At 34.3% G+C, this 14,044-nt stretch overlaps 1 protein-coding gene across 1 annotated transcript; it reads left to right on the forward strand.

The window, feature by feature from the left end:
• The first annotated feature begins 10,058 nt into the window (after positions 1–10,058).
• On the forward strand, positions 10,059–12,948 carry LOC145132055 (tobamovirus multiplication protein 3-like). The gene is made up of 11 exons (XM_079066698.1): positions 10,059–10,518; positions 10,790–10,880; positions 10,971–11,023; positions 11,134–11,226; positions 11,316–11,387; positions 11,526–11,598; positions 11,696–11,741; positions 11,851–11,914; positions 12,011–12,064; positions 12,229–12,306; positions 12,573–12,948. Exons 1-11 carry the CDS (start codon positions 10,357–10,359, stop codon positions 12,663–12,665), a joined length of 879 nt encoding a protein of 292 aa, XP_078922824.1. The 5' UTR covers positions 10,059–10,356; the 3' UTR covers positions 12,666–12,948.
• Positions 12,949–14,044: the final 1,096 nt, after the last annotated feature.

Genomic DNA, 14,044 nt, shown 5'->3' on the forward strand with positions numbered 1-14,044 from the left:
ATATGTTTCGGTAAACAAGGGAAACTAAATCCAAGGTACAACGGACCATTCGAAATCCTTGCTAGGATTGGCTCAGTAGCATACAAACTCCGACTGCCCCAAGAACCTAATAATGTACATCCAACCATCCACGCGTCCAATTTAAAGAAAGGTATGTCTGACGAGACTCTTGTGATACCTCCCGACGAAACCAAAGACGTATCCCTGTTGTGAAGATCTATTGGATCGTGAAACAAGGACCCGAGTTCACCTGGGAACGTGAAGGCCAAATAAAGCAAAAATACCCACATCTATTCCCCAACCCTTGATGTCCCACTCAAATACAAATTTCGGGACGAAATTCCTTCTAACGGGGGGATAATGTGACAACCGTCAAATTCAAGTCAAAGTCAACAAGTCAAACCGGTCAAACTTAACTAGTACTTGTATGTTAACAATGTAAAAACCCTAAAAAGGGAGTTAAACGCATCAAAACACGACTAAGGACCCTTTCGGGGACTTAAAACGATCATTAACGAACCTTGCAGTTGCAGATTATGCGATAATAATGGCTAAGCTTAAAACTCCCCCAAATCTCTCCAAGAATGTGAAATCTCTCCAAGTATGTGAAATCTCTCCCAAATCTCTCCAAGTATGTGAAATCTCTCCCAAATCTCTCTAAGTATGTGAAATCTCTCCAAGTATGTGAAATCTCTCCAAGTATGTGAAATCTCTCCCAAATCTCTCCAAGTATGTGAAATCTCTCCAAGTATGTGAAATCTCTCCCAAATCTCTCCAAGTATGTGAAATCTCTCCCAAATCTCTCCAAGTATGTGAAATCTCTCCCAAATCTCTCTAAGTATGTGAAATCTCTCCAAGTATGTGAAATCTCTCCCAAATCTCTCCAAGTATGTGAAATCTCTCCCAAATCTCTCCAAGTATGTGAAATCTCTCCAAGTATGTGAAATCTCTCCCAAATCTCTCCAAGTATGTGAAATCTCTCAAAGTATGTGAAATCTCTCCCAAATCTCTCCAAGTATGTGAAATCTCTCCCAGTATGTGAAATCTCTCCCAAATCTCTCAAAGTAGGTGAAATCTCTCCAAGTATGGGAAATCTCTCCCAAATCTCTCTCAAAATCTCTCTCAACTTTTTATAGTCATCCCGACCCTTAACTTGGCCAAAAACCATGAGAAACGGGAAGATATCTTGGAAAATTGCCTTTTAGGGCCGAAGTCCCTCTATAGGGACCAAACCCTTCTTGAATCGAAGTCCCTCTATAGGGACCAAACCCTTCTTGAACCGGAGTCCCTTTGGTGTAGCCACAGCCATCTAGCCGCGACCAGCTAGCCGCAGCCAGCAAGGACCACAGCCGGCGAACCGCAGCAGCGAGCCGCAGCCTCCGGACCGCAGCCAGCGAGCCGCAGCCCCCGGACCGCAGCCCTCGGACCGCAGCCAAGCCGACCGCAGCCTCCGAACCGCGGTTCTTTCTTCCCTTCGAATCCACTTCAGTAACCAAGCCTGACTTCGGATTTTCCCCTTTTTCACCCGGTTTTCGACCACGACTTTGTTTTAAGCCCGTTTTTCATGATTTTAACGTGGGATTTTCACCAAAATCCATATATTATCATTTTTAACCTCCAGAACTCTTATTTTATTTATTTCTCAAGGATTTATTAATTAAAAATCATTACTTTATATTAAGAAGATATTAACCCCACAAGTGGGTCAAGTGTGCCTACTTGCCTTCCATGTGTCACCCTCTCACTTGCCACCTTATCAACATCACACAAACCAATGCACACATCATTTCAAGCTCACAAGTTACTCCAGCAACCTTCCATATAAGGAAATCCCTGAAGGATTTCTTGAGTTACTTGCTCATTTCAAACATACACACTTCTCATATCACCACTAAAGAAAGCTTCTTTCTCTCTACATTCCACCACCATGTGCAAATGTTCTTGAGTTGCTACTGCACTTTTTGGTAAGTATTTCCTTCTAACTCAAGTGTTATTACATGTTTTCATAACACTCTTGGACCAACGACTCATATCTTCACACCAAAAATCGTTCTTAGTGATGAGTTTTGAGCATTCTAACACTTCCTAAGTGTACATGCAACCCTAATAACCTTGGATCTATGTTTGTCTAATAATCATGCAAAGTTGAATTCCAAGGTTATATTCCTATCTAGCATACATGGGGAACATTTTTAACTTGAATGAAAGATAGAATAACTTACCTTGTTGTTGATTATGATCCTTGAAACCTTGTGAGCCTAGCACCCCAAGTGTGATGCCTCAAATGCTTCACACAACACCAAATGCAAAAGAGTAAACTTTGAGAGAATCTTACACTTGCAAAATCGGCTCTAGCCCTCTTGTTTCTTAGTGTATCCGATTTTGGTGGAGAATGGGTTTCTTATATAGTGTTGACACATCTAGGGTTACACCATGTAAACCCTAATGTGTCATGACTCTTCATTTCCATGACCCATGGGTTTGTAACTCCCATGGAGCATCCTATGGGTGGAACCCAACTTGATAATTCATGGAGCCTCTTAGCCCACTATATAAGATATGGAAGATGGGACGTTAAATCGTCAAACATTTCATTTTTGTCATCATAAGTGTAATTGATTGGAATCATGTAAACACATACTATTGTATAACTTTTTCAATTATATTTATGATGGTTGTATTTACTTTGGGCACTATTATACTCGTTGTTGTGATACTATACATGAAGTCCTCCTCCACCCCCGGACGTTTCCGCCATCCTTGGTTTGGGGGTGTGACATTTATTTTAGGATCGTTCCTCATGAACTATATCTCTGCATTGATATTGTTTGATTCGGTGGCTACCCGATCTTTTGTATCGCTTACGCTTAGCAAGAGGTTTGTTGGAGCTCTGGGGGAGCTGGATTGTCCTTTAGAGGTTGAGATTTCACAATTTCAAATTCTTGTTACTACTAAATGCATTAGAATTCCAACTTTACATGTAATGACCTTTTGTAATGTCGAGGCTTCAAAGTCACAGAGACTTTGCCAACAATATTACAAAATGTTCCATTGAAACTTTGTTACTTAAAACAGTTCCATGGTAACGAAGTCTCCAATTCAAGATACATTTCTTGAACACCTTCCTTGCATCAAAGTTTCTAACTCCATGTAGATTTTAATAACCAACTCCCACTATGGAAACATTTCCATATTCCCATATGACCATCAATTCTGAACAAGAATCATCTCCACTCAGAATTATGTCAATATGGTCCTTCCAACCAATACTCTACTTCCAACTGTCCACAAGCAACCAATCCTTTGGTATAACCTCATAATGTTCTTGACAGTTGTTTAACAACTTTAGTCACACAAAGTTCTAGTCCTTTTACCTCTCAATATCCAAGGAATTTAGGAAAAATCAGAACAAGTGAATATTATAGCATATGTAATCAATCATATATCCGAATATGGGACTCGATTCATAATGTCTTACATAAAGACCTGACATTTCGTCTGTCTCTTGCTATAATATTTCCATATATCGAATTTCCTATGTCGAATCATTTCAACACGATATTCATATATGTCCAAGGCTAAGTTCCATTACGTCCTTCAATCTAAACCTTTAGATTTGAAATGAAGTATGAGTGCCCTCTCCCTTAAATCTTTCTATAGCGAAGCAATTTCCAAACTTTGCAACTTGCAAGTTGAAATCTTTGTTTCCTACAATTAGTATTGTCAATTTGCAACACTTAGCATAAAAATTATGCTCTTACTAGCATAACAATTATGCTCCTGTTAGCTTTGACATGTATTCAGAAATCACTTCCAGAAATCAATATTTTTTGACTTTCTTACTAAAGTGCATATTTCTGATACATGACGCTTCGATTAGTCTTTATCTAGACCTCTCAAGCTTATACACCTTCATTAGATAGCATATGTGTGCGTTTAAACCCTTTCAGAATTTATAGCTATAAGTTCTGAACGGTTAGACCATTTCTTGCCATTTCTCACAATTCGAACTATGAAAAGGGATGCCGTAATCATATTGCCAATTTGAGAATGCAATTATCACAACCCCTAACTATTATGATATCAATCTTTAAAATCTACCAGCAAAAGTATTTCCTCATAATTATTTTCATAAATTAGAGCGAAACCTTTTGCCACCTAGATTTTATGGTGTATGTGTTCCGATCCATGTGAACCTATCACTTTCAACCTAAAATCATAAGACAAGGTTTATGAAAAATTCAAATTTATCTTTCATGGAATGAACTTTACTTATTCTTAATTTCTTGTCATTTGGCAGCACAAGGGCCTACCAGTGCTTCCATTTTGTTTAAGCAGTTCACCCATATTGATCGATGTACATTAACTGACCAACGTGCTCTGCCTTTTGTAGTCAAATGAGAACCATATAACTCATAATCATTGCCAATTCAACTGAAAGATGCACAGAAACAAGAATGTGTCAACTTAACACGATAGGTTATCAACCTCAGGTCGTGTGCTAGTGATAACTAAAAGGTTTATTCTTGATTGACTCCTGAAACTCTTCAAGACCAATAAGACTCCACTGACTTCTTGACATATAAGTTTCCCTTTTAAGGGACATTCCTCGACAAGCTTAAACAATTATTCAAAAGTTAGAGTGGATTCTCAACAAGAAAACACTTTAGCGTATCCTTTGTTTTAACCAAAATATCACAACTTCCAATTCCAATGTGCTAGAGTAAGAAAACATTATTACCCCACATTTCATGAGGTGTTATAAATCTAATTAGTATGAAACAAGCTTCAAGATACGATTTATAGTCACTAGAGCATGACTCTAAAATTTTAACTGGATACGAAGTATGAATCATCTCTTGATTGAACCATTTCAACAATATCTTATTCCTCTTCTTAGTCAAAACAATTTCACTAAGATGTTCTTCGAGGATCAATTGTGATATGGTTCCACAATCATTAAGATGATCATAAAACATGATACTAAAGTACTCTCCTTTCCTTTCATATTGGAGAAACCTTTATCTTTCTGCCTAACAAATTCTTCTTATTCGTTCTGCTACTCTTTGACACTTTTCAAAGCATCAGAATTATGCTTAATCTTATAAACACAACCATGTTTACTGAAAGCACCAATAAATCATGACAATTAAGGTTATCATCCTTTGTGGCGGATCTGAATAGTCCACATCAATGTGTACTAGATGATTTAGTCCTTCACTTGACACACATAAACATGTGATCAACGAATTAGTCATAATCTTCCAACGATTAAGATTCTCATACATCACACTATTCAAATTGCATGACTCCAAGTTTCTATCCAATTGAAACTTGGGCGATGAGAATTCATTTTCACTTGGTTACGTATGACAATACCACAAATGATATTATCAAGAATCAAATCCACATTTAACATTGCTAATAATAGAAATATAACCACCAATTTTCATAAATGCCATTACAAGGAAATATAAAGTAAATAAATCAAAAATTCACTCTTATTGATAAAAAGCTGAAAATTTTGTCCTTACAATGCAAATATATGAAAACTATGTTTCTATATATTTCCTAAGCAATCTATTAATCTATCATAACTCCTAAGCAGTAGCTTCCAAAATCTGATCATTGAACCATGTGATTGAAATTCATCTCTTACGATCAAATTCAACTTAATCTTCTTAAGCTTCCTTATTTCTCTTAGCTCCTGCAAAACATCAAAATGTGACTATCACATCATGTATTAAAAATCTATTAAGAGGAACTTAATAAAATAATGGAGTTAGATAGTGGATGTACCTGAAGTGGAGTCACACGACTTGACTTTACTATCTTTAAGATCTTTCAAGTAGTCTGGAAAGCTTCGCATCCAATGCCCCTTCAAATGGAAATAGAAACATATGGACCTTTCAGGAATAACACCTGAGACTATCTCAGAACTAGCCTTTCTCTTTACCATATGGTCAGATGGTTTGACCTTGGCCGATCCCTTTCCATTGGGAAAATAAACCTTTTATGGACTACCATTGTTGCAATTATCAATGTCCATGGAAAATTTGGAGACAAATCCTTCAAACACTTTTGCTTGGCTTGTGCTTTTAAACATTTATGCTTCAACAACAATCAACATATATGTTAGATCAATTAGGGTCATGTTGTGGTCCCTCACATAATAGTCTTTAATGAAGTGACTATATGACTCAGGAAGCGAAAGTAGAACCAAGTCAATGGCCAACTCCCTTGGGAAAATGACACCCAACATCCCCAATATGTCAATGTACGATTTCATTTTCAGAACATGCACACACATAGACTTTCCATTTTGATGTTTACATGCCAACAGGGCTTGAGTGACTTCGTATTTTTCAGCTTGAAGGAAACATGACTTTGGGAGAGTCACTGGAGGAGGAGGAGGAAGAGTTGAAGAAGTATGATCTCGAGTTCCACTATTGCTCGAAAAAGGGAACATTCTTTCACCTTGATCAACATGTAGAAGATCATCTTCAGATAGAGGAAAAATATTTCCAGAAGAACGAGGAAAACCATTGTTGTCTGAATTTGACATCTATAATAGGAGAAAAGAGAATTCAAGTTGGTTGATTTTAATCCTTAATTATTAACCCATAAATTTAAATTAAGGTTAGGATCCATATTTTCGATTCGAATTTTGAAGAGGGATGTCGTAATCAAATTCGAATCTATTTTAGGTAGGTAAAACATTTACCAAATTCAATCTCATAAAATTCCTAGATCATTTGAGATTCATTGAATCCAATCAATGACATGTTTAATCTCGATTATGCTCTCATTTTGTGATTGGGATGTCGAGGATCACAAACAAGATGTGAATAACCATGCAAATTAGCTTGGTACTCTCGATGTCATTTATCATCTCATTTAATGTGCCGGTTAACCACACACGCTTCATTAATCAACGATAATTTTCTAAACACCCATTACCACCATTTATTAGTCCCATATTAGTGTGCCGGTTAGCCACACGCGCCACACTAGGGTTTTAGGAGGAAACCCTAATTCCCTTAGCTTATGGACCAAGCAACCCATGAACTCCCATCAAAGAGCCCTTATACGAAAATTTTAGGGCCTTCCTCGAAGTTTTCGTCCAACCGCTTCTAGGGAGGTTCTAAAGCCCATTTCCTCAACTATCAATGAATTGCCAAACAACCCTTGCACTTTTAATTAATTCAGTTAATCCCAAAATTAATTCAAATTAATTTCTGATTAATTATTAATTAAATATTATGATTTCTAATTAATATATTATTTTCATAATACATTAATAAATCATTTATTTCAATTTATTAATCAAATAATAAATCCAACCTCTCTCTCTAAATGTCATCCTGTCTAGTTGCTAGTTTTGAGGGCAACCCAAAAGGATTATGCTACTATCAATTCAAGTATATACCAATTATAGTTATGGACTTAGACACCTAATACAACAAGATTGGAACCATTGTATCACATTTTTGGTTAGGATCATGAACTGGATACTTATGAAGATCTTTCTTGACATTTTTCGTATCATCTACAACTATTGGAGGCATGAAAAATTTTCTTCTAATGAAAGGATCATCAGATGGCTGTATTTGTATCACTTCATCATCAAGTTCATGCTCACAAACTCATTATATAAAAGCTCAGAGTATACATCATCATCATTATCATCCATGTTACCATCTATCGATCCATCTTATGCTATCTCTTCTTCAATCCACTCCATAATCGTCTCCTGACTGTGATCAATGTACAAATTGATCCTTCCCCCATTCTCATATCCAACATCAAGAAAACGTACATAATCATTTTCATCTTCCAAGGCTCTCAAACCATCTCTCAGTGAACGTTGTGGAAGGTAATAGTGGACACTGATTCTTCCATCTTTGACCAACTTCTTCACATACGAGATGAACTCCATGAAACTCATGCTTCTGATATAGATGTTACTAACAACCACCTTTACTGGATTGGAATACACAATCGGTTTGGGGACAAAGGAACCTGTATGATTGACTTCGATTGTCAGGTTGGAATCCATTGTGGTGATTATGTGGAAAGGATGAACGAATGAAGGAGAATGAAAAGAACCCTAGATTTTGGGGGCAATAACGAAGGGGAAGGCCACATATATTCTCGTAAATCTTTTATCCGACTAACCTACAATACCCGGTAAAATGATATTTTTTTCACTAAAAAAAGAATAATGGTGTTTTTTGTACGTTTTTGGAACATTGTTACATTTTTAAGTCATTTTCCCAACAATTTAATCATATAGTTTGCACAAACTTTAGATGTGACCAACAAGTATTACCGATTCCACACCTCAACCGATATAACTGATTCTACACCTCAATGGTAGGACCTCATCACGGATGCTTTGTTGTGATTTATAGTTTCTTCGTAAGATTCTAAGAACTAAAAAATCTGAAGTAACAAAAACAATAACAATACATTTCAAAAGATTTCATTGTAATGAGATAGAAGACATGTATATATTGACAATCATGCATCCATCTAAGATAGAGCGACAATTTTACATAATATACCTCCACCATGAGCATAACAAACCGATAACGAGTTTGTAAAAGGAAGTTTGGAAATAAGGTGTGAAATTCTGATAAATCTAAGAAATTTACAATCAATTAACTCTACCAAACTACATTTACAATATTTTCAAAATCACACATTGTTTTATCTCTATTTTTTTTAACAAATTTATCTTGTAAATGGTTAATAATGTTTTACTTTTTTAATCCTAGTGAATATATTCCACAATAATTTTATATTATTGTATTAAACTACAACATTAACAAGATACACCAAAAACCTAATTATATTTAACAAAATGACTTAAATATATATAATTACCTTTCAAACATAACGAACGTATGCATATTATATAACCAAAAAAGAAAAAGGTACGACTTAAATATAACAAATTTAAACTTCGCTAGTTGATAATCTTTTATTATAAAAAATGGTCGACAAAAGTATGGACGTTTCAGAAATTCATGGTGTACACATCCTTATACACGTTGGTAGTGGACCCTTGTATTTCTCTCCTTTCGTCCATTCCAGACAACTCTCAACTCATTCCAACACATCCTTCACATGTCAATCATTACTTGCAATAAACCTCTTACACTTTCGATTAATTTCCTTTACCACCTTTTACTTTATATACCCCAATATTATATAACTATGATTCAACTTATTTGTCAAAGATTATTCATGTTAAAAACATTAAACAAAATACTAAACCATGGTATTAGTGATTTTACTCAACTCATAAATTACTTGCATATAAGTTATCATACATGACTTGGGAAATGAAATTTAAATATAAAAAACAGTACAAATTACTTCTATAATAATCTTGATTAACAACAGAGGTGTTTGCGTTTTTTTACTTTAAAATTATGAGCATCCCAAACATAACCTCAAATGTGGTTTGACCAAAACTTTAACTTAGACTTTAACATCATTTTGCAGTTAGCATTTGGTCTGATTATTGATTAATCTCTATCCAAAACCATAAAAAATAACAATAAATCTATTTTGATTCCATAACAATTAATAACATGCTCTAATTATCGATTCTATGTTTGAACTATCTAAATAATAGCAACAAAAACTTAGTTGGTTGTAATTTAAAAACCAGGGAATGTAAACATGTCATTTTAAGTTTCTTTTTGTCACTTTCTTTCCTTATACAATTTCTTTGTCATATGCATTTATTTTCGGACCTTTTGACGTGTTAATGAACAAAAAGTCATTGAAATTGGTCAATTTCAAAAAAGACAATATAATTTTCAATTATATAAACTGGACCACATAATGTAAATATCAAATTTATTGAATCAACACCAAATCATCTAATGCACTTAGAATTATTATTTTTTTCTTTTGGTTCGGCATTGTATTGAATTCCCCTTATCTCACCACTTGTATAAATTTTGGGGAACATATGAATAGTATATGACATTTGGCATTGTATGGAATAGAAAAAGGAGAGGACTAAATCATGCCATATTAAAAGATGAGGGTTTAATTGTGAAATTAGTTCAAAGATCCGACTTCCAAAATCAAATATTCTTCCCCCTCTCCCCATTACACATTTGCCGGCTTTCCAAAATCCCAAATCCTCCGTCTCCTCCTTTGCTTATAACAAAAAGACAACAAATTTCAAAAGAATCCCAGTTTATTCTTTTGATTCAAGTTATAATTACAGATTAAAAGAATCATAATTGATCCCGTTTGAAAGCTCGTTCTCGTTCTAGAAAGATTTCGCCGGCCGGTGGTCCAATCCGTCGCCGAGTTACCGTATCTCCGGCAATGGGTAGGGCTTTACTCGGCTCGTCTAATGAGACATCGGTGATGTACATCCTAAAGGACGCGTATAGTTGGTGGGATGAATTAAACAATTCCCCAATTTGGCAGGATTTGATTTTTCACGTCCTTGCTGCTCTGTATGGCGTCGTCACCCTTGTTGCTCTTGTGAGTTTGCAATTAGTTTCAATTCTGAATCTTCCTTGCGCCAGGACTTTGATTTCGATGGTTTATGTTTATGGGTTTTTGTTTGTAGCTTGTTTATGTGCTTTTGTTCCTCATAAATTGTGCTATTAAGATGTAAGACGTCGGATTATCACTCATCTATGTATTGGAAGATTTGATTTTCTGATTGCTAGTTCTTGAATCCAAACCTAAACAGATTACTTTCAACTACAAGATTTATATGATAATTATATGTGATTTCCAACTGTTGCAGGTTCAATTGATCAGGATTCAGTTAAGAGTTCCAGAGTATGGTTGGACCACCCAGAAAGTCTTCCATTTTCTCAATGTTTTAGTTAATGGAGGTCTGTATTTTTCTTTCAAAAAGAATACTTTATAAACGTATCATTAGTTTTAATTTCTAATAATAAATGTTTTATTAATCACTATTGCAGTTAGATGTTTAATCTTTTTGTTCCATAGGGATGTTCTACAATTAAAACCAGAGGTTAGGAACATTCTGATAACTCATCATCTATGTACTTCTCTTTTCTTGATTCCTCTAACAAATATTGATCCTTCAGATTCATATATTGTTTGTTTTATTTTTGTTCCCAGATTGTTCAACATATATTGCTTGATGTGCCAAGCCTTGCATTTTTCACTACCTATGCTCTCTTAGTTTTGTTTTGGGCAGAAATTTACTATCAGGTTTTTTTTATATATTTATTTTTTAAGTGTAATTGTGATATTAAAAATGGTAGTTTGTTCATGTTACAAATGTTATGCATGTATGACAGGCTCGGGCAGTTTCAACTGATGGTTTGAGGCCGACTTTCTTTATAATTAATGGGATCATTTATGCAATTCAGGTGAAGATGAATTATTCTTTTTATTTTTTGAAAGTTGAGAAATGAGGTTGCTTATTTAAAGAATTTTTTCATGATGAGGTAGTTTTTGTGTGATGTTAGTGTATAAAGATGTTAACCAGTTTTATAACATGTTAACAGATGGTTTTATGGCTAATAATTTGGTGGAAGCCTATCTCTCTTTTTGTGATCCTCTCCAAGATGTTTTTTGCAGGTTTTCCTAAGTTTATATAATCTATTTGAATAATTATATTTTTTGAAAAAAAATAAAATAATTATCATTAGACTCACCTAAGTATTTTCTTTTCCAGTGGTGTCCTTGTTTGCAGCATTGGGGTTTCTTCTTTATGGAGGAAGGTACATTGAATACTTTTTACTAAATTCCCAATTTGCCCATAGTTGTGTATATGAGTTTTTAAAACTTTGGTGCGAATGGATTTCTTGAAGACCTTTTACTTTTTTGCAGGCTCTTTTCAATGTTGCAACATTTCCCTGTAGAATCAAAAGGCCGGCGAAAGAAGTTACATGAGGTATATAAACTTTTTTAGTTTAGAACAGTTCCTATAGAAACATCATTTAAAAAGAAGGGTAAAATGGTCATTTACTTGCTGTTTCTTTTTATGTAGGTTGGCTATGTTACAACAATCTGCTTTGTGTGTTTCCTTGTAAGATGTATCATGGTGAGTTTCCTTTTTTTTGTTCATTTATGTGATGATTGGCCTTCAACATATTATGAAGTCATCAAAAGTTTATTTTCAAAACACAAATTTTAAATGCTTTTGGTGTTTTATATAAGTTCATCTAGTTTTCTAATTATGTTCTTCTCTTGTGATTGGGATGTTAGATGTGCTTTAATGCATTCGATGATGCTGCTAACCTTGATTTGTTGGATCATCCAGTTCTTAACTTCATATACTACTTGGTAAGAAAAACTTTGTAGAGCTACTTTGATTATCAGGAGGACATTTATGTCTTTTTGTCCATATGAGAAATTGAGAGTGAGTCTTTATTCCACCTTTTTTGTGTGGGTCAAAAAAATTCTTACTTTTTGTCCATTTGACATCGGTCATAGTCACAGTCAGTTGTTCAATCTGTCAGTCACAGTTACAGTCAGTTGCTCAGTTTGTCAGTCACAGTTACAATCAGTTGTTCAATCTAATAATATATTTACCATTTTCTTTGGAATAGTTGGTGGAAATATTACCATCCTCTCTAGTTCTCATAATTTTGAGGAAGTTGCCACCTAAGCAATCCATCATGCCATATCACCCTATTCGTTGAGAACAAGGGTAAAATTGACAATTTAGGAGCTGATCTCTAGAAAACGAAGCACATGAAGGAGTTGGTTTTTCTACTCAATGATCATGAAGGAAACTAGGAACAAGTGTAGAAGCCAAGCAAATGGTGTTAGAAAGACTTTGGAAGCTTTGGGTTGTGAAATGTATATTTGTTGTATTGATTTGTATTTGTTTGTGTCTTCTTAATGATGCTATAGTTTACAACCCAATTGAAAGCAAATGGGATTCAAAACTTGATGTTTATAGAAGACAAAATTCTTTTAAAATGGTGAGGTTTGATGTGAGGTGTAGATGGTTTGGTTTTAGGACATAAGGAGGGGATTGATAACTTGCCTTTGGTTTCATATTTATGAAACCAAATAAAGCAACTCGGTTTTGGTATTTTGCACCTATCTTGTTTAAACCAAAAATACAAAGTAAAACCATCCGAAATAAAGAGTAGTATGTATTATGATTCTTAACATGAAAAATAAGCAACTTAATGCAAGTATTCTATTATATATGATGATACATTTGTATTGAGGTATATTATGTCTTCATAGCGAATGAAATCGAATGTGTTTTACATACAAAATGACTAACGAAATGTGGTATGGTTGGAAAATGATAATTATGGAAATTTTAAAGGCAAAGATAACAAAATCAATATTTTTATCCATAATTATGAATTATTTGACATGTTAGCTAATGAGAGCGTTGATGATACATAGATTAATTTTAATTTTAATTGTAACATAATTTTTTCAAATTTTAAAAGTTTAGGAAGTACTCATCCTAACAAAGACTACATCTGGTATACTAAATTTCATGCCAAGTTAGTTGATTCCAAGCCCTCATTATTATTGAAGATGCTCGAGATTTAAAAACCTTTAGATTTTAGTATTCATTATATCCATGAAATCCTCATTACGACTATTTCTACTTTCATCAAGGCTATTTATCATAATTAGTATTTTATTTTAATATTTGTTTTAGCCCTATTTATTAAGATTTTGCCTAATACTATTATATACGCATAATATAAGCACATAAATCACATAGATTCCAACAAGTTCCTTTTATTTATTCATCAAATGATTACAATTGTTGATAAATGTCATCAATACATCTTATTAATGTTTAGTAGTAAATACAGGTGTTACATTCTTCATGGTACATATTTGACAACCCTAACTTTTATAACTAAAAAAAACCCAAACAAAACTATTTATAGGCAATAAATGAGTCAACATCATGAATTAAGGTGGGGAGTTCAACTACAATTTAATGGCAATTGTCCACGTTATTTCTACAAATTCTCTAACTGTTTAATAATTATACTAGCCGTCTACCCGTGCAATGCGACGGGCGGCGAATATTTAT

Source organism: Lactuca virosa, chromosome 8 (assembly GCF_052849685.1).
Source record: "Lactuca virosa cultivar CGN04683 chromosome 8, Lactuca_virosa_CGN04683_v6, whole genome shotgun sequence".
NCBI classification, from domain to species: Eukaryota; Viridiplantae; Streptophyta; class Magnoliopsida; order Asterales; family Asteraceae; genus Lactuca; species Lactuca virosa.